General features: G+C 33.5%; 1 protein-coding gene across 2 annotated transcripts; it reads left to right on the top strand.

Annotated features, from left to right (window-relative positions):
• Nucleotides 1-3,935: 3,935 nt before the first annotated feature.
• LOC148611981 (von Willebrand factor D and EGF domain-containing protein-like) lies at nt 3,936-26,416 on the top strand. Of its 2 annotated transcripts, XM_088593040.1 has the most exons (19): nt 3,936-4,025; nt 4,936-5,313; nt 5,654-5,710; nt 7,079-7,329; nt 8,048-8,137; nt 9,027-9,171; nt 10,670-10,860; nt 11,612-11,685; nt 12,887-13,157; nt 15,204-15,424; nt 15,958-16,099; nt 16,725-16,827; nt 17,733-17,911; nt 19,059-19,327; nt 20,737-20,842; nt 21,713-21,821; nt 23,918-24,045; nt 25,458-25,575; nt 26,106-26,416. In XM_088593040.1, the coding sequence occupies exons 1-19, from the start codon at nt 3,962-3,964 to the stop codon at nt 26,288-26,290; spliced, it is 3,081 nt and encodes a 1,026-aa protein (XP_088449166.1). In that variant the 5' UTR covers nt 3,936-3,961; the 3' UTR covers nt 26,291-26,416. The 2 variants fall into 2 exon arrangements, 1 of the variants encoding a protein (XP_088449166.1); XR_015924292.1 differs by lacking the exons at nt 25,458-25,575; nt 26,106-26,416 and adding an exon at nt 22,579-23,433.
• The last annotated feature ends 1,284 nt before the right edge of the window (nt 26,417-27,700 follow it).

Below are 27,700 nucleotides of genomic sequence, written 5' to 3'. Positions count from 1 at the left end.
TGTTCTATTCTTACTTGAAGCATTACCTGCTCAGGAATTAGGGACTGAAAAAGCAATAACATAGTATCAAAATGCCAAATTCTTGACATGCCACCTGGTGGCTGTTCTTCAGTAAGCTAGCACAATCTATGCCTATCTGATGGCTGTTTTTCGGTGAGCTGTCACCATGAAGATTTGGTTCAGCATGTCAGAATTATTGGCATGCCTACCTGGTGGCTGTTCTTCAGTGAGCTAGCACAATGAAGGTTTGGTTCAGCATGTCAGACTTATTGACATGCCTACCTGGTGGCTGTTCTCCAGTAAGCTAGCACAGTGAAGATTTTGTTCAGCATGTCAGACTTATTGACATGCCTACCTGGTGGCTGTTCTTCAGTAAGCTAGCACAATGAAGATTTTGTTCAGCATGTCAGACTTATACTAAGTAGGGTCTGTTAGATTGAATTTTTTACAGAAAAAAGGATAATTTTGCTAGAAATCCAAGTATAAAGATAAAACAAAGATGTAAATCTATAAAAATCTTGTTAATCTACTAATGGTTTCTTATCAAAATTTGAGTAATTATTACAACAAAAGGATCAATTATATGCTGATTGTTTCTGAGTTATTATTATGTTGCATATTGTATATTAATTTAATTAGCCATTATAAAATAATCTGTGCAATATTTCTGCTAAGAGGGAGATTTTGGGGGAGAAATTTGTGAAAGAGGGAGATTTGTGTCTTCAACATGGGAGAATTCCTCAAAGAGGGAGATTGACACATAAAGTGGGAGTCTCCCTCCTAAAGAGGGAAGGTTAACAGGTGTGTAATATTGTGTAAAACTCTATTATCAATAGATCAAAGAGTTATTTCCCTTTATTTGAAAGTTTTTGGTTTATACTATGTATTTTTCATTTCATTTATTCCATTTCAGTATATGGATAATTATTGGGCTTATAATCTCATGCATTGACTGTTGCCATTAAAAACTGCCATAAAAAAACTCTATTTTTACTTTGTCCTGTACCTATGAAATTATGTTTGTTCTGTAAAGTAATCATGGGATCAGTCTTGCAACAGTGTATAACCAGCATTAGATAACCGATCTACAAAAGGATTTTTTTGAAGTGCAGTTAATTAAACACCAAAAAAGTGAAAACACGCCCAATGCCATATAAAATGTGCTAGGGTAAGCAGAGAAAATCGGGTAGAAAATAAAAAAATCAAATCGAAAACGTTTCCCTTCTGCATGCCCAGCTATACAGAATATACTGTAATAAGTTGTACCACAAGTGAAAAAAAAAAGTTTTTTTTTCAAATGAACTTAGATAATACTTTTTTTTTCTTGTGTCTGTAAATGCATTTTTGTCAGTTACACTTCATATTTCACCTTAATGTCAAGTAATTCTGTTTTAAAAATAATCATCCATGAAAGTGTATATCCGACAAGTTTCAGAAACTTGCAGTTATTGTTTGTGTACCACTGTACTGATAAAGTTTGTGAATTTCTTATATCTTAAATCCCGTGAAAGTAGAAATTGGTGGTCCCCATACAACTTAAGACAAACTTTTTCTCCCTTTTTCATCTCTACAGCAACAGTACATGACCCCGTCATTAAATCGCTGACCGAGTCGTTGTCTACACCATTTGCAGCAATTTCTACACCATTTTTTACAATTATAGAAGTGAAGTCTTTTCTAGATCGAGAAACTGTAGTCCAAGAAAATATATACAGTCCATTATTGTTTGCCGTGAACTTTCCACTTCAGCCGCTGTAACATCCGCCCACGTTAAGTTTTACATAATCAAAGACGAATATTGCGATGTTCGGAAGGTTGTATTTGTTTGTCCTCAGTCCAGCTAAAAAAGCACACCTATGTTCATCTTGAAAACACAAACAGTAAACAAAAATAAGCAAAAACACCACGGTCACAATAGATACTAATTTATAAATTTGTTCTCAATTTGGTGAATTAATCAGTAAAGAGTTTTACTAAATTCTCCTATTATTGATACGCGTATAAAAAGTAATATTACCATAGCGGTAAAAATAATGTAATAATGTAGTCAAATTAAAAACATTTACATGTACATAAAAAATAAAATGAAGGTGGATTTTTTAAATAATTATTAAAAGGCATGTGGTGATTTGAATTTATTAATTCCTTTACAAACTTGTTAAAAATACGCCATTTTGCACCAATGAAGAATCTACATCTGGCTATAAATCAACTTAGTACGTTGTACCAGCCTTTGCAGTTGATTTCGCACAAAAGTTATCCCCTTTTCCCAGCATTGAAAATCCGCTTCTAATGGTATTGAATACTTACTTGCATTTAATACTAATTCGAGACTCACCACCCTTTTATTCAATCTATCAATACTGTCGTCTGTCACTGATATAAGGGTTTTAGTCTCATGGAGACTGGCGATGGAAGTTCGAAAGGCGATTCGTCACATTAATGGTATGCACTGTAAATTAAAATAAAATAAAAACATTACATGTCAGGTTCTACGTTGAAGCATCGTGTGTTTTTAAGCACATATTAAACACTAAGCAAAGTTGAATTTAAATGTATGTACTGATGATACTATATACTGCTGTAAGTTCCATGCGTAAAATTCATATTAAATTTTTGTTAAACTTGTATGTATATGAACACTATGCAATGTCACAAAACTTTTTTAGTTACGGATTACACTAAGAAGATACCATTTATAACACAAAATGATAAAAATGGCAAAGTTTAATGTTTTACATGCTAAAAAATGTTGGGGGAAATTGACTAATTTTTCTCATGACAAACAGTAGAGATTTTCAATATGTATTTTATTACTGTACAAAATTTTGATAATATTGGTTCTAAACTTTTTGAGTTTAAGATTACACTATGATTTCAACAACAAATAACATAATGGGGCAAACATGGCCAAGTTCAAAAAGCTGTAAGATTGAAAAAGAATCATTTTTTTCCATAATAGGATGTGCACAAAAGAACACTTTTCGAAGCTTTAAATTTATAATATTTGTCCTACTCGTTTTATGTTACAGAATACACATAGTAGGTATCCCTTTAGCGTGACAGATGGGCAGACGAACAGAGTCGAGCGCTGCTACTTTTGACGCTACTGGTAAAAAAATTGATAAGACGTTACGCGCGAGGTTCGTGCATAAAAGCGTAACAGAGGATTATTAGCTACCCATAGTATTAGGAAAAATCTTGGGAAAAAAACCTCCTTTTTGCTAGTGGACTGCTTTAATCTATACAACCGAAAAGGATAAAATATTGATTTTAATAAAATTGAGAAAAATAACATTCTAAAAATTCTTTAAATTAAACCCATAAAAGAGCACAATTAAACAAACTATAGCTGCTAACTTCAGTCAGTCTCAGACCAAAATTGGAATTGTGACAATATTATACGTAAGCCTCAATGAAATAACTCATATTTCAAAACATTACGTCTTGAGGGTAGCTTTGCTGAATAATCATAGATTTAAGCATATTAACATTCACTTAGTAATAAAATTTTCACCCTGGTTTTATTTGAAATCTTCGTTCTTCGCTTCTACAATCAGTTTGACGTTTTCCTTTTTCATACGGGACTCGTTGCCTCTTTCCATATGGGACGAATTATTTGTCCGTGACATCACAATAGCATCATAGAATATTACCAAAATGACTCAGACCACTTTGGATTAACTGCAGTTACACTGTAAATATGCATTGCTTATTAGTAGTAAAACTATTGTAGACGCCAAAATAGAAGAAGTTAGATTAAAAGTCTGTTGTGCTCTTGCCGAAAGAACTCGGCACCGGATCAGGCGAATTTTCAGAGATAGTCCGTAGATACATTGACATTGTAAGCACTTTCTAAACCTGTGTAGTACCATTGCTGATTGGTCAGGTCCAATTGATATAGATTATCAACCCATTTGAATGTCTTATCTACTTCCTTTATGACCTTTACGATGACAGTATGAAACAGGTGCTTGACATGGACGTACTGTTTGCTGTTTTTATCCTGCTTTTTATTGGCCATGGTATGTAACGATATATCTTGAGCAATTTATTTCAAAATGTATATGCGGGTGGCATGATGATACTCAGTCATCCTATATATATAACATTCTACAGTTACATCATATACCGCTATTTGCAACATCTGCTGTTGACCAAAGGTCCCCGAGAGTATTGCGCAACTCAGTTGCCAGACTAGTCTGACAACGAACTATATATCTTGTAATGAGATTGTAGGCTTTACCTATTACGGACGGTGCTGTTTTTATAATCAAATTGCATTTAACTTTATTAAAAATGCATCGTTATATTGTTAGATCGTCAATGTCTCGCCGCCCAACGGGAATATGCGATACGTTCTATAACACATTCATGATGTGCGTCTGCGTTTTAAGTTCAATAAATCACATCCTAACTGTGTACGGCACTTCCGACAGAATTCATATTTTGACAGGGAACTACAATGTATTTTTCAAAGCACAAAATTCGAAACCCCTAAACTCCTCATGCTTCATTCCTTGTATTAGATATGGAGCTACAATAGTAAAGCTCATTCGACACTCTGGTAGAACTGGTATTTTGGTATTTTGTGGTTATGAGTGCTTCTTGTATACATACAATTTGTTTTTGTTAATCTTGAACTTCCTAGGTATTTAGTTTATGATGCGGATGAAAGGATATTCCTTGAAACACATTTAAGAATACTTTAGTTTTGTTTTATATTTTTGTTTTTTGTTTGTCGATTCGATATTTTCGTATTAATGAAACAATATCCTGATTACCAAACAACAATTATCTACCACAAAATTTCCATTCTTGAAAACTGGTTATTGCCATTTCCATGAAATGTATGTGTAATCAAATGTGTGCATGAACAAAAGACAAAAAGCTGACAAATCTGTAAATTCTGCATTATGAACCTATATTTTAAAGGATCTTGTCAGGACCCATGTACAAATCACGGAGTTTTAGCCGAACCACACAGGAGTGCTGCATTTGAACCGAGCAACACCGATCATCTCATTTGTGATTCCGGTTTGCATGCAGGCTGGTACAGATTTGGCAAAAATCAAGAGATGCCGACGTCATGCGTACCCAAATATCGATGTGGTACAAATGCACCGGCATGGTTAATGGGCACCCTTCCTACAGTTGCCGACGGAGAAGTTTCCAGAATTGCTTGCGTCAATTTTGGAGACCCAAATTCTCAATGTTGTGATCTGAAACTGAACATTAAAGTCAAGAACTGTGGAACATTCAATGTTTACTATTTGATGCGCGTGCCGGGATGTTCTATTGCATATTGTGCGGGTAATCATAATAAATAAGCATTAGATTTGACCGAATATAATTGGTTCCTGGTGCCTATAAATTTGATGGTTCAGGTGTAAGTGAATCATGTTTAGATTTTGTTTTGTTTTCTTTTACTTTTATAGCAAGAAGTAGAATTTCGATTTTTTTTTTCTGAACTTGTTTGTCCTTTTGGCAATACTTTACTTTTTTAATTAGTTTGTCGGTATTAATGAATTTATTTAAGTGTACAAGTTCTCTGATACCGATATGATCAGCCTATATTCAGTAGTTTGGATTAACCACTGAATAATTGAAGCATTTTTTTTCATGGGTTTTTGTTTTTTTAAACATTTTGTAGGCACTAAACCAGTGTGTGATATAGGATCATACAACACAACCTCAAATACTTGTACTGGTAGGTATAAGATATGAAATTGCAGTAACATAATAGAAAATAATATATTTCCGTTGGTTATTTGGTGAAGGAAGGCATATTCGAGTATGCCCCATTAATCGCGTTTAAAATGACACATTAACTAAATGGAATTACGCTACGCGCGATGGTCGTACAAGAAAGCCCAATAGAACGTCGGGATTATAAGCAAATTATTAGGAAAAACGTCGTTTATAGCTAGTGAGACAATCTTGTAAGTCTTCGAAAATGTGACGATGCTATAATCTTAAACAACGGAAAAGCATAAAATATGGATTATTTTTTTAATAAGGAAAACAATATTCTTGAAAGTCATGAAATTAATAAGAGTATTTCTAAACCAACCAAGAAGCTGCTAACTTCAGTCAGTCTCGTATTCGGTCTCGAATTTCGGACCAAAACTGGAAGTGCGACAATCCTGTAAGCCGCTGAGTCAGTAAAAATGCTCATATTTCAAAACCTTACGTCTTGGAAGTAATTTTACTTAACAATTATTAATTTTTGCAGAATAACATTTATTTCATAGTAATAAAACGATTACTCTCTCTTTATATTAAATCTTCGTTCTTTGCTTCTGCAATCAGTTTTTTTTTTCATACGGGACACATTTCCTCTTTCCACATGGGATGAATAGTTTTTTCATGACTTCACAATACCATCTCAGAATATTACCAAAATGACTACCAGAACCTCCTTGTATGATAAGGCAATGATAAGTTTCACAATCATTTGGTATTTACTTGAAAATAGTAGTTAAGTATATATTTTGTACATGGTTAATGAAAAATGTTATCTGGGACAAGCTGAAATAAGTCAAATTGAAAAAGTTCTAACCGTTAAGTGCGTGGCTTAAACATGAAATGTATGCCTAATATTTTGTTATTTTTCTTGAAAATCTAATATACCCAAATAAATACAGAAGAAAACGGTTCTTTCGCAAATTGTGACTGTTGGACATTATTCTAGCCATATACGCTAAATTAATAAATGGAGTACAAAAATTGCGCGTAACGTCGATAAAATTTGGTGTCGTAATTCTTGATTGTGTGAGCTAGCACAGTGAAGATCCGTGTCAGCGTGATAGATAAGTACAAAATATGGTCTGATCGACTGGCCAATCGTTCTCGTTCTGCAACGCATGGAATATCTGACATAGGATGTTAAGTTATAACCAATCAATCCATCATTTATTCTACAACAATCGTGTTCAACAATATCATATTTTTTATCCATGTAGACTGCGGAAATTTGATCGTTTTTATTGTATTACATATTGTTTATTTAATCAATAAACAGGTAGAAATATACATGTATATTTATCCAATGACGTATTAAAATTTTGTGTTCCAGTTACGTATCCGAAAATGAAACAGTTACCGGAACTTCAACCTCCAGTAGTGACAGGAAACAATATACGATTTCCATGTAAGGTTAATTACCCTACAGGAGAACCCGGTGTGGCCTTTACAGTAAACTGGAATGTGGATGGGGAAGTCATAAAAGATACAAAAACGAACAGACCGGTCGTAACAACACTTACAGGGGATCAACGACTTGCGTTCTTAGATACCATATATCTGAAAGGCCACCTCGGTAAAAATGTGAGCTTTTTGTAAATATTAAATCGTGTAGTCACTATTTTTTCTACAACCTTAGCATAACTTAATATTAAATGTCATGGTTCTTGATCCGTATAGTGTGTTTAAAAGGAACCAACAAAACGGTATGGCATATTAACCGACTAAACACTCATGATTAATCAACTCAATTAAACACAATTACATGTATCCTAATTAAAATATTAATTACATCCAAATGAAATTCAGACACTGCGTATGGTAAGGTGATTCATGCTGTAGAAAAAAAACACACACACACACGATGTTTTTTTCGTTCTACTGATGCTGTATTTTTTTCAGTGACAATAGTCCTCTGTATTTAGATCTGTTCTTTTGAAAAAAAATACACTTTAATCTCCCACTAAAATCAACCAAATCATACCAAATCAGGAACACTAACTCTTGCAAAGTGTACAATCTATTTTATCTCAAAAGCGCAGCACCCAAATGAAAAAAAACTAAGACTGGTTATGTGGTTTATAGCTGTTTCTGAACAAGAAATAAAAGTGAATTAAGTGGGTTTTGACATACATGAATCATCTCCTGTCTGATTTATACAAAAACTGCTACTACTGCAAATGTGATATAATTAGGGGTCAGACTAGTCTGATCACAGAAGGTTGGTGAATACTTTCAGTGACCTTTGGTCCACCAGCAGTGGCATCGACCCAGTAGTTTTTAATGTTCGTCTTTTTTATAGTTACACTGCAATGTGACGTCACACTTTCAAAAGTCTCCTATGTTGAAAAGTGAGCAGCTCGGTAGTAATTCTTATTGGATTGGTATAAAGGTACGTTTTTGCTATGATTATTTTGATTTATGATTAGCCTCTTGATCGGTAGGTTCTTTTTGGGGATCATGGGTTATTTTGTATCAACTTACTATATGCATGTGTACCGTGACTTCATTAACATCGAATAGTCCGAAATGTGCAATTGAAATAATCCCAAACTAAATGACCTTATTGTTTAGGATCAAATCATTATGGCTGGAATCAAAAATGAAATTAAAAGACTTTTTTTTAGAAATTTTTGACCAAATTGTGTGTGCATAACCAACTTAGAGACAGTATTCGTTGTTCATGAAGCGTCAACTGTCCTTAAATTTCTTGCATGCATATGCATAACTGGATAAAAAAAACAATCCTTAATAACACCAATGTGAAAACTATTATTGAAGTAGACAAACATGAAATAAGCATACTTCAATTAAAGTGACGTATGATACAAATGTCAGCAGTAATAGTTGTGTAGTTTACTTACCAGGAAGTATCACTCGGTTAATGAAAGCTATATTTGTGTATAGCCTAGATGGCAGAGCGTTAGACTACGTGTAGGCGGTGTTTACCATAGATGTCAGAGCAGAGAAGGGGTTCTTATCCCGCTGAGCGAGCGACCAAATTTGTAGCCTCTTTTTGGTATGTTTTGTGGGGTTGTCCAATTTAGAGATCCTTTGGATTAATATGAGATGACCCATATACGACAAAGAAGGTATTAAGGCTTTTAAATTCCATTCTTTGTGGAAAATCCGCCAAATACTCACAAATACATGTTTCAAAGACTCTGCTCTTTGCCCCTAGTATAGGATCTGTAATTCCGAGCTCTTGATAATGTACGCCTGTTCAGTTTACTTATTAAATTTGTTGACATAGATTCTTAATTATTAATTTATTTGATTAGGTTTCTAAAACCTCCTTGACTGCTACTGAAAAACAAACGGAACAAGAACTTACAATAGAATCCACATTACCAGTTCCATGTACTAGTGCTCTGCCACAGGATTGTAGCATTAAAGTCGAACTGAAAGCAAGCAACAATCCTTTCGGTAAGTCTTACATAATTTTGACTAAAGCTATAGTCATTTTACCAAGACGCAAGTCGGTAAGAACATTAAGATGATTTGATTTTTTTTTTTTTTTTGCACAAGCATGGCAAATACATATTTCTTGCAAAGTAAAATTTTCCCCCTTAACTTTCTTCGTTAGCGATTGAGTACACACTGAATTGACAGCAAAGCAAAGTAACAATGATGTATTGATTGTACAAATTAGAATCATACAGAAGGTCAGTATTTTGTCAGCCTTGTTCTTTGGGCGGAACGTGAGTAACGTCCTAGATATGTAGATGCATTGAAATACGAGTAGATCAAAATCGTTTTGTCGGAAGTGACGTAATCCGGAAATGTCGCATGTAATTAGGTGATCGCTTGAATCTTTAGCACAAACGAACAGCATGTGTCAAAGAAAGTTCCAAATATTCCCGTTGTTCGAGACATTACCCATTATAAAACCGTCGTTTGTAGCAATAGCCCCTGAGTCTTAAATCATATCAAAGCGAAAACATCCCATACGTCCCATATTTGATTACGAAACCACTCAAATCGTCCCATTAATGATTACTAAATCACTCATATTAACTTCAAAAGTAGAATTGACTAGTTGTATACTGATCAATAATGCAAGTATTTGAATGATTTTTTTCATAGTATTCAACTTTTTCTACAAAATTTATTCCTTTCCCTACCTTAGCTAAAAACGGTATTTGTATAACTATGATTTTAGGCCATGCCTTTGATAAACGGAGCTCAATGGCGTATTTTAGACTTACGCAATTGTGTACCTCCGTGTCGACGAATTCCTTCACGTTCGTCAGAATGTTTATACCACTTCAAAGTTTTGGTCTTACATTCTCCATGAATAGGACGTTACTGACGCTCCGTCCATATAAATGTGGCTTATTTCAAGTTTTTGGGCAGTTGAGAAAGTTAAAATTGTTTTGACTCCCATCTTTTTTTCTCTCTTTCTGTATGATTCTTAGGTTAACTTACAATCGAAAGTGTTAAAACAAGCTCCTTGTTGACTTGTGTGGAAATTACAGGCTAATATTTATTCCAGAGCAGATATTTGATGGACCATAACTTTGTACGAAATGTGTTTACCGTAACCTTATTCTAAACCCCCTAAACTTAAACGATTTATAATGAAGTGCACAATTTCTTTAATTGTTGTACTTTCAGATTGGCTGTACATCCTATCCCTTCTAGATCTGTTAACCTTATTTAAAACCCCTTCATTAGAATGATTTCAAATTTAGTACAAAACTTCAGATTGGCTTCATATTCATACTCTGCTTAGTGAATTGGTCTTTCTTTCTGAGTTTTATTTTGTTTGTTTGTTTGTTTGGTTTTTTTTTTGTTTTGTTTTTTTGTTTTTTTTTGGTTTTTTTTGCGTTTTTTTTTTTGTGTTTTGTTTTCATCGATTGTCCAATCTCTCCTACTTTCCCTCTTTCGACTGGTACAGTATAGTCTGATCCTTTAATTTCAGATGTGTCCACTAATAAATGTGTGTATGAACTTGTGTATGACCCCAACACCAAGACCTATAGAGGAACCGTCAAAGTGAAAGCAACCCGCGACTTCATTGATGATAAAAATAGAAACCATGAATTAGCGTTCAAGCCTATATTTAGTATAGATCATCCGATGTGGCGTGGATATCAAATTTCTCCAGTTCAGGTATATGTAACAATATTCTCAGGACTGAAGTATGCATAAAGTAATCAAGGGAACCAGGTTACTAGCAAAAAATAAAAAGAATGTAATCCAGGGACAAAGACCAGACACACAAAACAGACACACAAAACAAAGAACATGAAATAACCAAAATAATACATACACAGTAACGAAAGTAAATGATCAACTCGGACTCCACTAAAAACTGGGAGCATGGACCAGGTGCACCGGAGGGTAAGCGTCCTCTGCTTTTCAAGATACAACCACCGAGTCGCTCATAAAAAGACCAAGGTAGACGAAAGAGGAAAGGAAAACTATGACACGTTGAACCAATCAGTTTTCATGGTGCAGATGGATACACCGTAACGATCCCGAGTTCATAATGACCACCATAAAGTTATTAGTGAGACTGCAATTTGATTTTTTATCTTGACAAGAGTTATCCGCTGTGAAGATAAAAAAAAAACATATAGTATTAATAAATGAAAAATATACACAAAAGTATCATTTGACGTGGTTCTCTGGATTAAATTACCAACGCTTAATTCAGAAATACACTACAAAATATTAAAAATTTCTTACGATTATTTTATAATGTAACTCTTCAGAAATTTATTGCATTTTTACATGTAAATAGTTAGTACATGGTTCGATATAAGTCTGTGTAATCTACAAAAAAAATTACAATGTAAGAAAAAGTTTAACGATCTTCCAAAAAGGTGATTATAGTTGAATGGTTTCTTTAATTGTGAAGGTCCACACCATTGACGTGAAAAGTGGGACATGCCAGGGAACAGGAGACCCTCACTGGATTGGCATTGATAAGAAGTAAGATATCGTAAAAAAAATTTACAGTCTTTATGATATGTTGGTATATTTTACTCAACATCGATTAAAACTTAGAGGTCTTAAACTCTGATACAAACGCATGAAAAAGTATAAATAAAGTAACTTTGATATAATTTATAGTAACCTTTTTTTTTCTGTGGATAATTTTTTTCTTGTATCACGTTATACAAAAGTAGAAATATTCAACCAGAAAATAGTGTTTGAAATCATAGAAAAATGGCTTTGAATTATTTTATAGAATATTTGACAAAATGCACAATTGGAAAATCTACACAACCAATTTTCAAAATCCTTAAAACCCTTTTCAAGGATTGGCATGAAAACTTTCCATACCGATGGAACGTTTTTTACAACTCAAAAAGTGCGATGACCGAAGATTATACTTTCAGTTCAATCATGCCTAACAGTGTACCATTTAATGTGTATCTTATTTTATCAAGATGATTACCTTAATATTTAAAAAAAATAACCATCGACCAATAAATTAATTTGAGATAAATACTGTAATCTGATTGGTTAAAGTAATATTGTTATATCTCAATGGATAAAAAAATATTGACACGCCTCTATTCAGTTAAATTCAGAGCTACTTTTCTCATGTTTAAAGATAAAAATATATTTTTAAATTAATTTATAAGAATTGGCAATGAGAAAAATTTTGTCTATTGAAAAATAACAAATTTTCCATGTGCATATTTTGTTTATTGCACTTCGCAATTTCAGATTTCTTGAACTATAAGAATAAGGCCTTTAAAAACTTGCTTAAAATTGTATAAAAAAATTTGGTAAATCCCTGTATAATTTTAGGTTCATAATTAAGAATCAATTAAATCAACTGATTATAATTTCTTTTACAAAGTAATTAGAAATTCTATAGCCCAAAACGCTATGTAGGATCTCCCTTAGATACCTTACCAACCGGGGCACCTGGTCCATGTTCCCAGTCTTCAGTAATTTCATGGTTGCGTATTTACCTATTTTTTGCTTCTTTGTATGTGTTTTCTGGTATATTTAATGTTCTTTATTGTGTGTTCCTATTTTTCTTGTTTAGTAGTTTTCTTTGGTTAATGTCCTTTTTTTATTAACGTTCTAAAAGGTTCCTTGATTTTTACTTTAAAATATAATGATAAAACATAATTAACGGATACTACACAAATAATTAATGTTTCCCTCATTTCAGTAAATACAACACTTATGAGGTTGGAGATTTCGTTATGTATAAAAGCACATGTCCTGATAGAAGCTTTGAGGTCCAAGTAAGAACTTGGGCATGCGGTGCATATCATCCGTGTATTTGTGGTATAGTTGTAAGAGAAGGCAATGATATAGTAAAGCTTGATATGTGTGAAAGGAAGAGAAACGTAGTGGCGAATCCTGAAGTGGTTTCTCTTGGATCACACGCACTAGAAGAAACCACCGTTGATATGGGCAAAAGTGGAAAACATTTTTTTGTATGTTGTTATTTTTCCAGTTTACATTTCTTTATATTGTTATTCTTTTCTGCTTAGTTTTTATATGCTAGATTTTTATATTTGGTTTTCATACTCACCGCATGCAAAGTTGTGTGGTGGTAATGGTGACTGTTCTTCCGTCCGTATGTCTGTCCATTCTTCTGTCTGTACTTCCGTTCCGAAGAGGGTTTTCTTTATAAAATCCGTTGATCCTGCTGAAATTCAACACTTGATGGAATGAGATATACTTTCATAGATTATTTATTTAATAAGGAAGGTGTTCTTCTTATTCTTTTGGTCTCAATGTATTTGGTGGATCGTCAATAGCAACGCGTTGACTTCCAAAAATAAGGTCCTCCCTTCCGTTATCTATAACTCCTCCTGCTTCTATGATGCATTTGCCTTAAAAATTATAAATTCAGCAAACTTTCAACTCATTACCTTTTCAAATACACCTGTTTATCTGTTGCTAGGCAATTCCGGAAATCAAACCTATTAAATGTTACATTCCGTAAAGTATGCACTTCCTGTACATTATTCTCCTTGTACGGCAGTTAGTAGGTTCCGACATAAATCGGGACAAATTATAGTATTGGTTTAGAGATTAAAATTGCTTTTGGTTTGAGATTATTTTGGGTATATAAGCAGTGAATTTTAGATTATCAGTTAGTCAGTCTGTATTCGGATGATAAAGAAGCCAGATATTTGAGGCACGTAATTAAGCTTAGAGTTGCAGGGTAATTCTGAAAAAGAATTACAGTATATAATTCTGAATAAGAATTATTGAAGTGTTTCTGTGTAAGGAACAATAAATTAGACAACTCTTTATACCTTTGGGCACGTCTAAGCCGTGGCATAAAATGTACCTTTATCAGTGCAGCTGTAATTAAGAGTGATCTCTGTTTGCAGTGGCTATAGAATCGACTACACACCAGTAATTGACATTAAAACGTTGCTTTTCAAGTCAGCTACCTCTGTTTAGCTGAAAAATCACGTATTTGTTTTGCGAACTGTGCTAGTCAAGGAAATACATATGATAACTGCACAGTATATGACCAGATCAGGCATCTATTGTGTCCGTGGCCCATTTCATAAAATCCTGTGCACTGGTCTAAGGCATTAAACTAAGGACTGTTATTATGCAACGGTAATTTCAATTTTATCACACGCTACATAATAACGCCGTCGCTGTATCCAGAGACATAACTCTAGTACGAACCCAAGAGCGCTTTGATCCCATACCCCCGGTACGTGACATATCACTGACTGGAAATTAAAGAAACTATCAGCAATCATGTTTATATAAATACTGACATGTTACTTCAGATTTTGTTCTGACATTTAGTTGTTTTTCTATTTTAAAACTTGCCGAATAAAGATTGCCCGTCTCATATATGCAAACCCTGTTACACCACTGAATGAAATTGTAACTTTTTACAAAATCTGAACACATATTTTCATTGTGTAAATTGATGAAATGATCAATTAGACTCCATATACTCCGTTGAATCAACACTTTTCAAATTTGGATAAAGGTAGTTCTATGAATATCTTGAGCAATATAGGTTTTCAAGGTTATATGGTAAAAAAAGAACATGTTATCAAATGCGGACGAAAAACAGAAAGTGTCAATTAAGGGGACATTGCTCACATTTTTTTTAATCATAAGCTTGTACACATTAGTCATAGCGGTTGTTTTTTTTTTTTTTTTGGTTATGTTTGTTTGTTTTTTGTTAGTTGAGTGTTTGTTTTTGTTTGTTTTGTTTTGTTTTGTTTTTTTTTTTTTTGTTTTTTTTTTTTTTTTGTTTTTATGTTTTTGTTTTTGGGCTTTTTTTTATGTTGTTATTTTGTTGGTTTTTTTCATACGAACTTTTGACGAACCACGCTCGAAATGATTTGTTCATGAAAATGTCTGTCATAACTATTATTGAAAAATATTTTCTATGAAGATATAAATTATGCTTAAAATCATTCAGGAGAGCCATGCTCAATTTAGTTAAATATTATTTAAAAATCATTATAATTAACTTTTGACGCAACTTGCAGCTTAATTTTGCATCTGGAACCAGGGTGAAAGTAGACGCCAATGTTGTTAAGAAAAATAAAGAATTGATTGGATATATGAACGTTTTTATACAAGCTCCCAGTGATGATAATGGATGTATAGAAGGTCTGTGTGGCACATGGACGGGAAAAAAGACCGACGATTTCAAAGGTCCTAACGGACATATGTATCCTGATGAAAAGACTTTCTCGCACAGCTGGAGGTACATTAGTTATTTTGGTATCTTTTTAAGAAAGAAAAAATGATGACGAAAATAAAGATAAAAGGAGGGGGAATGTTTCAAGTAACCTTGATACAGGAGAATAGCTTTTGTGAGAAGATGTTCGATGGTCATGATCAGATATGTTTGTCAAATTTTAGGACTCCTTTGGTTTTACCCATTTCGTAACATAAATATTTTTTTTGTGGTCACTTTTATGAAATCATTGTTGTTTCCTCAGTGTTTTAATATACAAAATCTAATAAAACAAAATTATGAAAAATCTAGAGAAATCTTTTTTCCGCCAAAATTGTAAATGATATTATCTGAAAAACAAACACGCTGACCCATCTATTATGTTCTTATCTTATGTTAGCAAGAAAGACCTTAAAAGATTTCACAACCCCTTGAAATACTTGTTCCCATTTTATACATAGTATTTTTCATTGTGTGTTTGTTGTTTTTCTTTTCAATAGCTAAACGTATTTTTTTTTTTGCTTTTTTTGTTGCAGTAAATAATAAATTGACTCTTTTAGAGTACCAATAGAACAAAGTCTTTTCTCTGTTCAACCTCCTTATGACCCGAAGCTGGCGCGACAGCCTCATTACTGCAAATGTGGAGGGAATGGCGACGTCGATTGCACAATAGGCAAAGGAGCTAATAATCCGCAAAAAAATGTAAAAATTAACATTTTTTTCCAAATGCAGACTTCTTACTATCGTATTGACCTGTTCTTGTTTGTGAATCCAATTTTCCGTCATATTGCTTATTGATCTATACTATTTATTATATAGACAGCAGAGATTTACCGAATGTTCCCAGTGTATTACATTTTGTTTATTCACACTGTTAAATGAATTCGGTAATTTTACTCTCGGACCTCTCGCGCCAAAACTTCACAACTTTTATCTCAATCACAGAATATTAAAAATGCATGATGAAAATATCGATAAATAATGACGAAAATCTATATAATAAATAGGATGATCAATTGGTTATCTTGAATAACCAGAATATGATCACTCTTCGGCAATCGTGATAATATTTTGGTTATTCACTCTTTCCAATTAATTATCTTATTACTATTACTTGGTAGTGTATCGCTGTCTTCTGCATGCGTCTTATTTTGTGCTTTAGTCTTATTGGTTTTATCGCTCGAGCTGTCCATTCACTCACATATTAGACCAGCATTATTGAAAGATATACTTATATATAGCAATATATTTCTAGCAATTAATTGACCTGATTTTCTAATAAATGCAGAAAGCGAAAGCTTATAACTTACATTGAATTCTATTACAGAAATGTACAGGTGGTACTTGTGTAAATCTAAACAACAAACTTCACCCACGTCGGTCAATTGACGTCGTAGCCGATGCTTTAAGAGAAATCCAAATTCGAAATAGTAAGAATAAGTATATATCGTTCTGTTTAAACCAATGTGTATATAACCAGCTTTGTGGGTGTGTTAAGTTGTCTTATTCATGTATCAATTCAGTAAATCGTTTGCGTGGCGTGTTCTCTATCAATTTATGTAATATATAATATATACATAAATATATAATACATAAACATCATCGTATTTGTTAAATGTGTGTGTTTATATAATTGATTTCAATTAGATAACCCCTCAGCCGTTAAAACATCGCGTAAACGTTTTTAAATAAGTGTTTTGTCTCGAAGCGACAGCGAAAGAAAAGAGACAGTGCGCATGTGCTAAAGGTGGGGTTGTACCGACATATACTGTTTGATGATATGAAGACGTCGTATTAGAAAAATATAATGGTAGCAGTAGGTTTAGTGCGCTATAAAAGCTTGTTTTACCCGGTTTTCAATTTGGATAAGCCTATACTTTGTCAGGACCATTACGGTGATTTCAAACTTTCCAGGTTTTATCCTGCTATTGTCATTTGTTATACGAACTTTTCTTTTGACTTTTCCTTTTGATTAATGTCTAGGTTTTTATCAGTTATGTAATTTGGTAGTACCCTTTATAAATGAATAATTTTACAGGAACATTGCATTATCATGTAAATACTAAATGATTGATCGGAGATGCTTTTATTTCACATTAAAAAATCAGTTCGGCACAGCGTCTTACCACCAGGAATGCTAATTTTAGTTCCCGAAAATACACTTCAAAATGTAAAATTACATGCTAGCATACTTTCAAACGGAGGGGAAATTGTTAATGTATCTTTGAGTGTGACATTGTATACCTGTCTTGTCTAACATTGTCATCAAACATCGTTATCATGTTTTGAAAATAAGGAAATAATTCTTCTAAATATATTGTAATGAATGTTTAAGCCATTGCTAGAAGAACAACACAACCCACCTGGCCAACATCGACTGGAATAACCAAATCTCAAGCCAGGATAATGTGTGAACATGCACTTCAGCAATCCAGTACCTACACACATTGTGGTGCAAGTCATGAAAACATACCATTCAGCGCATTTGTTCAAAGCTGCATGGATGATATATTGGTAAGGGTATCATACAGGGAACATTTATAAGCTTTCTAATGTATAAGATTAAATTATACCCCAAATAATTAGAGTGGGGCAATTTATTGCAATCATTTGTCTGTCCATCCGCCAGTCTGTCAGTTCGTCCGTATGTAACACATTTTTGTATCGGATTTCCCAGCTTTGTTACTTTGTATGTATGATTTTAGTTACTTAGTGTTCTTTGTTGTATATGTCTGTTTTCCATGTCTGGTCTCTATCCCTGGATTATATTCTTTTGATTACCGCTATAACCTTGGTTCCCTTGTTTACTCTTCTATTGGAGGGAATGCTAAGATATTTGGTACATTTTGTTCTCGCGATGACATTCACCTTTACCGTGATATTTGGTATATTATTGGCTTTCTCATGGTGACTTGTACCATATTTCCCCTTATCAGGTTCGTGGCTCATCTACTCCCTGTTTACTGAACGGCTTAGTTAATGTTTGTAACAGATTTATCACCTTCTATTGGAGTGAATGTTTGATACATTGTTTTTACATGATGACGTTTACTGTCCCTTTCCCAAGTTTCATTGAAATTATTGAGTTGGGGTATACTTAGCACAACGTACCCTGCAACATCTTATATTTTTAAGGAAAAAGTTATGTCTCTGATTTTTATCATTTCATTGTATAGAGATTAAGAAACATGAAAACAAGTTAACATATTTGATATTTTAAAGTTCATTAAAAAATAATCACTAAAGCTCAGAGTACATTTCCTGTAATAAAATATGATACAAAGTACTACTGATATGAACTGGTGTATTGATTAAAGTATATATATATACAACGTCTCAGAATGTGACGACTCTATTCACTACACTGCTCCATCGGATCAAATTGATACAGGGAAGATAACTTAAACTTATAGGAGGGTATGAAAAATTCCCAACGATGTCAGAACTGTCAAATTTGCGATGCAAATTTTTGGTCGTTCCCTCCGCGGGACTCGAACTGCTGTGACATCTATGGCAACACCGCCTGCACTAAATCAAGCGCCCTAGACCACTCGGCCAGCGGCCAGAATTTTTCAGACCCTTCTATATATATATCGACTTTTGCTCACAAAAAATATCATTATATGTACCTTACTAAGTCTTTTACTTCGTTATGTTGCAGTATTCTGGTGGAGATGACTTTACGATTTCTCAAATGAATTCATATGACAATGCATGTCTAGACACATTATATAGAAACATTAGTAACTATAACCTGAACCATAACGGCGACTTGGTTATTGCCCTGAATGTTGATGAATTATCTTGTCCTAATAACTGTGATAGAAATGGTAGATGTGTCAGAGGAAAGTGTATCTGTAATCCTGGTTTCATATCGGTGGATTGTTCTGTCCAGGCCAATGTAGCCCCCACTGTACATTATATCAAAGGGTAAGATTACTGTAACTATCACCAATTTGTTTTTGCTTATTTCAGGAGTAAGAAAAAAATCGCAAAAATACTTTGATTCACAGTATGGCGGGATGTGATAGAAAAGAGTTAACACAATGTCTCGGGTTTTTTTCTCATGATGACTAAGATCTTGAGCAAAATGTTCCCATTATAAAACACTTCAAGTGTAGCCTATCTCTACCTATATATCTCCGCACTCCGTCATTATACTGACAATTACGTGCCGTGCTTAAAGGATATTTTCTTAACGTGTTTTGTTTACATTGTAGTTGGTCGGTGCTAAATCTTGTTCAAAGTATAAATAATATATCGATTATGTATTTATGACATTCATTAACGCGCAGTAAAAGCAGTAACTACTAATTACTTATTTCAAAAGATGGAAATAATCACCTGGGATTGCTATTGTAAATGATCAAGTTTCAACACAAAAACACGCATCTAATACGAATCTTTCGTATTCTGTTGCCAAATGTATACAAAATTTTTATGCCAGAGCTTGCCGTAACTATGCAGACTTTTTGTATCGCGCTAGACTTCTTACAATTAGGCAGGAACAGGGTTATCTAACAAAATGTAGGCCATCACTACAAAAGTTAATGGTCGTCAACATGAACTCGTGGATCGTTATGGTGTATTCATCTCCACTATGAATACTGATATGTTCAACGTGTCATAGTTTTCCTTTCCTCTTTCATCTACCTCTGACTTGACTTTTTATAAGCAACGCGGCGGGTGTTTCTAGAAAAGCAGAGGATGTATACCCTATCTCTTTGTCCTTGGATTACATTCTTTTGATTTCTACTAAAATCGTGGTTCCCTTGATAACTCTTTCGATGACAACGACCATACTTGACATCAAATATGAGGATTTACGAGAACACTATATATTTTAATTATCTGTGTATCATTCCATATAAAATTTATACACTGTCAACAATGGAGGTAACCCACTGAACTAACAAAGCTACTTCATTATATATACGCAATATTTGTACGTTACAGTTTTTGATATGTATAGTTGAGAAAACAAAGATTGATTTAAGGAAGTAGACTTAGGATAAGGAACACAACTCTCACAAATCATTGGAACGTTTGTATTCAGCATTTTACATCAATCTCATGTAAGCATCAAAGTAACTTGGATTTATTTCATTCTGTTTCAAATGAAAGCTTGATGGGCTTTAGTGAAATTGAATATGATTCAAACATATCACTGATTTCAAAGTGATGTCCCTGTACCCCAGGTCTTCCTAAGACTGGTTATGTGATCTGTAGCTGTTTAAGAATTAGAAGTAAAAGTGAATATCGTGGGCTGTTCACATGCATGTTTCCCCTCCTATCTGACTTCTCTGAAGTCTGCTTTTTATACTTTTGTTATTTTCAAGGGAAGGAACTTGTGATATTCGAAAAGGAAGCTGTCATAAGACGAATATCATTGCCGAGAATTTATACATGTCACAAGATCTCAAATGTCGTTACCAGAAGGTCAATGTATGTATGTCAGAAGTTATAGTTTAATTGAACATTTAATTCTTCTGTAAAAGGGAGTTTATGAGTTAAAGCATCTTGTGTAAGATGAGATCATACACTCTCCTCTTTACTTGTTAAATCAAATTAAAGGCGCTTTTTGCGACGTCAAATGGGATTTGTGATATTGCAACGAAACGTAAAATAGACAATTATTCAGGGAAAAGATAGGAGGAACGGAGTGTCAACGACATCCTATATATGTATATGCTTTGAAACAGAGAAACAGGAATGGATCAAAATTGTTCTGTCAGAATTATGTATTTCGGAAATGGTGTAGGCAGTTAGGAAATGATTGAACGCAGACGCACAGCGTGTGTTATATAAAGTTGCACGTATTCCCTTTGGTCGAGACATCAGTGACATACCATCATAGCGATGCATTTTCAACAAACTTAAATTTCATTTAAGTACAAGTTGCTTCGTTCCTCATTAGCATAGCCTAAAACCATGTTATTCTTCTAGACTTAAGATAGATCTGATTATGAAATTTTAAAAACAGCGTATTACGGAAAAAATACTTTTATTCAAACTTCTCAAATTGTTTACACTCGTGAGAGAAATTCATGTTCTTTTCACTCGTTCTGTTGCGCATCAGGCACTCGTTATGGAGACGAAATTTCGAAACACTCGCACAAGATACTGTTATTTTATTCACTTTAGAACTGTATAACGGAATTGTGCATATAAAATCCAGGTACGAGTATTTTGCATAATAATTTCTACAGTGATTATTTCTGTTGTTTTGTTTAAAATAAAAAGCAAACATGTCAAATATGTTGTGGTTTATGAGTTGTGTTATAATTGCTTTGTTTTCAATTATTTCACATGTAGTTGCATAATGGTAAACATATTCCCACCGGTCAATACTTAGTGACTCCAGCTATGTTTAAAACTTTCTTGGAAGTTGAATGTGTTGCGCCAGTTTCAACTATTGGGCTAAGTAAGTAACTATTAAAATTGTAGAATGTCACGATGTTTCGTCATTTTAGATAAAGTTTTAAGGTAGATCATACCCCATACTTTTAGTAAATAGATTTTTCATCTTTTCCTAAAGATGACCTTGAACGACTGGGATACTGAAAATATTTTACGATATAAAATATAATAGGTCACAGAATTTTATTTCGAGATAATTGAGCCAAAATATGGGCATATTCATAGTTTCGCTTTTACTATTAAAAATTGGTAAATAAAATTTCTTTAGAAAATTTATCATAATTACAGTTTTGTACCTGTCTTACATTATTTCATGTTTCAAAATGAAAATTTTGTGTCACCACTTTTTACAGTAATTTTACACTAATATAAAAATATATTTTCATTACAATTCTATAGAACAGTTTCCCACTAATTCTCTCACTGAAAGTGGGTTTATAAAATTAATATGTGTGATTTTACCATGTATACGTTTATACCAAGATATCTTTTTGAATAATTATAGACCGTTCATTTGGTATCTGGATGGCTCCAATTCGTACCAACATATTCATACCAGATAATATGGTCGATTCGTTCCAATTTTTTATTTTATTTTATAAATGAAAGATTCGATGTTGATTGATTCGTTATAAGTTATACAATATTATATAGTACTTTCTCTCTGTTTACATCAGGTATGTTTAACTTATTTCATATTTTGTATTTATTAATTTCAAGTTTTTATGATTAAATTTTACTCATTTTCAATATCTTAAAAGTAGTGTAAAACTGACAATTATGCCGCAACCTTCCAATCAAACAGAAATTTAGCTTGGGGCCCTTTTGGATTCCGAATTTTGATACAAATGGACCATGCCTCACCTTCATCCTCCTGAATAAATCATGAACTCTGAAACACACACTGTCGGACATTTCTGGGAACCACGGAAGACTAAAGCTCGGAGGGTTGGAATACCCATAAAGGGAAGGTGAGATTAGGGTACAAGCAATATGCCTTCGATGGTGATCAACCATCCGCAAACAGTCTGCAGGAGTTGCAGTATAACCACGTCAAGATACTTGGAGATGGGGGCGAGAAGGGGTGCCAACCGCTTAAGGGAGGACCAGCCGAAGACTTGCTGACCTGTCTCGTACAAACCAAGCCTGGCAAGACTTTGATGGAAACACTCCGGAAAAGACGATGAGGACCAATTGATCGGGGGCAAGCTCCGATGGTTGAAACCATTACGGACCTGTTGAAAATTGCTAAGGGGAGGTGTTGAAGGGGTACCGTAGGAAGAGTAAGAAAGGGATGGTGGAGCTCATTGAGTTGACAACCAATCGTCGATTTGCTCGCCGGAAGGTGCTCAACAAGAAACCGCTCAAAGCAATGGCGAGGCACGTGGGCATCAAAAGTTACTTGCGACTAGGGAATAATCAATTGGTCGAGCGGGAGGAGAAGAGTCTGGAGGATGTCGAAAACGAGGTTGATGTAAAGGACAAGCGCGAGGCCTTAGGTGGGGTATTTAGAACGGTGATTATCAAACGTCAAAAACACCATAATGTGGAGATTTTCATGCAAGTGGGCCCGGCACCATTCGAAGCATGATTTCAGCAGCCTTAGCAGAGAAGAGGTAGTTGAAAATATCAGAAAACTCATTATAAAATCAATAGCAAACTTAAAAAGAGAATATACATACAAAAATACATGACAGTAACATATTGAAACGAATTTCATGTTCAACCTGTATGGAATAAAAATTGTAAAAAAATCCAGGGTCATAGAATCAAATAAAAAGGATTGAAATATATATAATGATAATATATATAAATAAAATGAAATGAAATACCTGAAAATTGGTGAAAATTTGTTGGAACGAATTGACCAATTCTGGGACAAATTGGCATTGAACGAATTTGACTTGGAACGAATGGAATGCTCCGTGTTACCTTTCGAGGAACGTTTGAACAATATACAAAATATGAATACCTGTGGAAATGTTTCTACTTGAATCACGTGTACAGCATACCAAAATTTGCTCTTTTTTATAGTTGGTATTTTTTCAGAGATCAATGCCACATATAAACGCCGTATGTAAGTCTATTTCTGAATTACAGAATCGTCAGTTGAAATGTACAAAGTTTCAGTAACAACTGATGGCCAGAAATGGAGTCCAGAGAAAGACTTTATCGTATTTGACTCGAAATGTAAAACTTGCAATAGTCAGGGTGTCTGTACACAAAAGGTACTTTTTGCATAATATTTACGTCATGATATTTGTTATTTCTTTTGCATTTCCCATTGTAACAAAACAACCAATTCTTAACCTATTTTTTAATCTGCAATTTAAATAAAAGTATTTATAGTCCCTTCTCTAGAACTGCAACGAACATAGTTCACAAAACGAGATCCCCCACTCACCTATGCAGACAATAATAATAAGAAGTTTGAATTAAAACCTCATGTTTATAATTCATAATTCTGAATAGCGTTATGAATAAAATACATATCATCTAAGAGGTAAAAGTGATCCCTTTACGTGGATAATTGCAGAGTGAATTTAAGGTTAGTGGAAATCCTCTAAAAATCCATTCAGACCATAAAGCAACACAAGAGACGGAGAATGACATTACCTTCTTATACCCCGTAATAATTTCCATGCTACAATAAAATAATCATAAATATGTCCAAAGCAACATTCTGAATAACACAATGATATAACAGGCATTTATTTTGTAGAAATTTATATTTAAATTCATCAATAGAGTAAAAAAAGCCAAGGACATAACATTACACTATTTCTGAGTTATGCCAAAATTTATGTCAACCCTTTAATGATGACTCAATTACTATTTAGATCAGAAATGCTAATACCAATAGCACACTCGCTTTACCTGACTAGGTTTTCCTGAAATGTTTATGAAAATCTCCAAGCGCGTTTGCAAGAAGTGTTGCAACCCAACTCCCTACCAAATGCAAAGTATATATAATGCTAATGATAAAAAAAACATTTTAAAATAGATGCACAATGGAAACTGATAATTGTCTTTGAGCAATTTCTTTAAAATCTACCAAGCATTTTAGGGAGTATTAATGCAAAAGTGTGAAGGATGAACGCAAGAACGGCCATCAAGAGGGCGATATTCGTCGATAGTCAAATAGAATGACTATTCTGATACAAAACATAACAATTACTGGTTGCTGATCTATTCTTTAGTTTTTTTTAAATTTTTGTTGTTTCTTTTTCTGTTGTTGTCGTTAAGTCTTTGTCGTCGTATCATGAGTATCATATTACTTGTTCTAATAATAGTGTTCCTGATTTTGGGTTTAGCCAAACATTTACAAGGACAAAATGAAGATGGAAATATTCAAACTTTCCTTTTTTTGTAAATGAAAATGACAGCATCTTTTGTATTTTTATTATTGGTAAGGTTATACAAAACGGTTATTTCATTCAGTATATGCATGTTTCGCATATCAAATGGTGCATCTTTCAGACCGTAATTCGCTTTATAAATAAGGTATGCTACATTTCGATTTTGAACTTGTTTTATATATGGTGCATGTTACATTTCAGAATTGGACTTGTTTTATATATGGTGCATGTTACATTTCAGAATTGAAATTGTTTTAGAAATGATGTATGTTACATTTCAGCACGGAACTTGCCTTATAAATGGCGTATGTTATATGAAAGGGGAACAAAACTCTGCGCATGAGGTTTGTGAACCAACAAAAAATACTACTGGATGGTCTAAACTTCCTGTCGTGTCAGGTATGTTCATTAAAGATAAAGTTGGTGAAATTTGACAAAAAGCAGAAATAATGATGGAATTAAATATATAGAGTATGTTTGTATGTTTGTCGCGGTCAGTATACACATTGCCATTAGTGACATCATCACTCCCTAATACTCAATTAAATCATGTACTGTAAACGTATTAATTTTCGCGGATTCTGTCAAGTAACCATATTCGAGGTTTGAAAAACTAATAAGTGAAACATGGTTTTAAAAAATAATTTCCCGGGTACTACTTTTCACGCTGTTCTATCCACCATGAAAACAGCGACAATTAGTGATTGTTTTCTATAATGAAGTCTGGGTTATTCATTTTTATGTGTTTTCCTTTAGTTTATTGTCTTTTTTTTTTCTTTTTTTTAGTCTGCTTCTTGTTTAGTCTTTATCCCTGGACTTTCATTATACTGTAATTTGTTTAATCGTAATCTTCTTGCTTTTACTTTCTATGTGTGCAGTCGTTTAGATATAACCATATGTGCCCATGATTCTTATCATTATTTTTTTAGAGATAGACTATTACACCGCTACGTTCAGTGGATGTAAATGTGGATATAAACCTTCCTCATTTACATGTGCCTGTTGTCAGAACGGTGGATGCCAATGTGGTGCCGTGCAACCGAACCAATGTACACACTGCCGGGAACCGGAATCCTGTGGCACTATTCCAGAGTTATTTCCCCCTCCAGCTTAACATGTTATCACATCACCACATCCGGAATTCTTCTTTTAGTCATACCGGACTTTATTTTTAAGATAAAATTCTGTTCTGGTCATTCTTTTGTTATTGTTTTTACTTGACATCTACCGTTGATAAAGAATAAAAAACATGCTGATTATTGTTCGTTTCAAGTTATTGTGTTTAATAAACATGAGAGAGAATAGCTGGAAAAACGAAATGGTAATATGGGGCAATCCAAAAAAAATCAGAAAGAAATTATCACTCTATAAATTGTAACTGTAAGTTCCCAAAATTCTTAAATATGAAATAAATCTTCTTCATCAGCCTTCATTTATCTGATGCATCAAATTAAATAAGCTTTAAGTTAGAATATGACGGCGATTTATGAGTCTTGAATTTTTCGGTCCCACGGTATTTAATTTTGTGAAATGGGGAAAAAAATATCACATTTTCACTATATGAAAAGAGTAATTAAAATGGTATTGCATAATTCAAAATTGCAGTCATTTAGTATACATATTTAAAGAAACATATTTTGTTACCATTTTAATGATTTTGTTTATACATTTGTCAGTGCAATCTTCAGTGTATATAAAAGAAAATAGATAACAAGGACGTATCTATGGCGGTAATAAATACAAATTTGATGTATTACTTCGGAAAATCTTGATTTCTTGTAACCGAAATGACTGAATAGTTCCGAATGAGAAAAAAATGAATGCAGAGAAAACTAGTTTCGTATCTTCTTCGCCAAAATTGTTTTTATGGACCCTAATATCTATGTCAAACTTTAGAAATCTTTTTCTTTATGATGTTCCATAGAAGTAGCCCTCTATAATAGCTTAAACTATTATTATACGGAAGTTATTTGGTCAGACAACAAGTCTTCCTTGGTCTACCATAAGACCTCCCACTAATACGGCAACTCTAGCTTGAAACTTCGTCATTTTACAGTTTAAGCCTGTCTCATATTTATAATAAATGATAATAAATATAGCAGAAGATACTGTCATGAACAACTGATAATTCCTTTTTTATAACCAGGCTAAAAGAAATAGTTTGTATAAAATCATATTGTTGTAAATAACAAACAATACAGACAGTTTTAGATATTCTGTATAAATCGCACATTTTCAAACGCCATGTTGTTTACATTGTCCAGTCAGTCATCATTCGGAAACCATGAGATAGTAGATAATAAGTGATCTGACTAAAACCACTCAACTTCGAGTTTGTAACCATTCCTCAGGTTATTTTTACTACCCATAGCTTATTTAATTCGTACGTGAATTACCAATATATTAACAGAGAAGAAAAAACGAATTGAGAATCACTATGGGATTTTCTGTCCGAAATTGTATTGTGAAGGATGAATTTGCTGGAAAATGAAATTTTTGATAACATTGGTGATTAAATTGTTTC

Source organism: Perna viridis, chromosome 7 (assembly GCF_037379345.1).
Source record: "Perna viridis isolate PV_CMFRI_1.1 ecotype Kerala chromosome 7, ASM3737934v1, whole genome shotgun sequence".
In the NCBI taxonomy this organism is placed as follows: domain Eukaryota; kingdom Metazoa; phylum Mollusca; class Bivalvia; order Mytilida; family Mytilidae; genus Perna; species Perna viridis.
The sequence above is the reverse complement of the archived record's forward strand: the minus strand, read 5'-3'. Positions and strand labels throughout refer to the sequence as shown.

Coding starts and splice junctions, on each gene's coding strand:
- LOC148611981 (XM_088593040.1), top strand. CDS start 3,962: ATGAAACAGGTGCTTGACATGGACGTACTGTTTGCTGTTTTTATCCTG. Junction 5,314..5,653: donor TTCTATTGCATATTGTGCGG/GTAATCATAATA, acceptor AACATTTTGTAG/GCACTAAACCAGTGTGTGAT. Junction 17,912..19,058: donor GCTGCATGGATGATATATTG/GTAAGGGTATCA, acceptor GTTATGTTGCAG/TATTCTGGTGGAGATGACTT.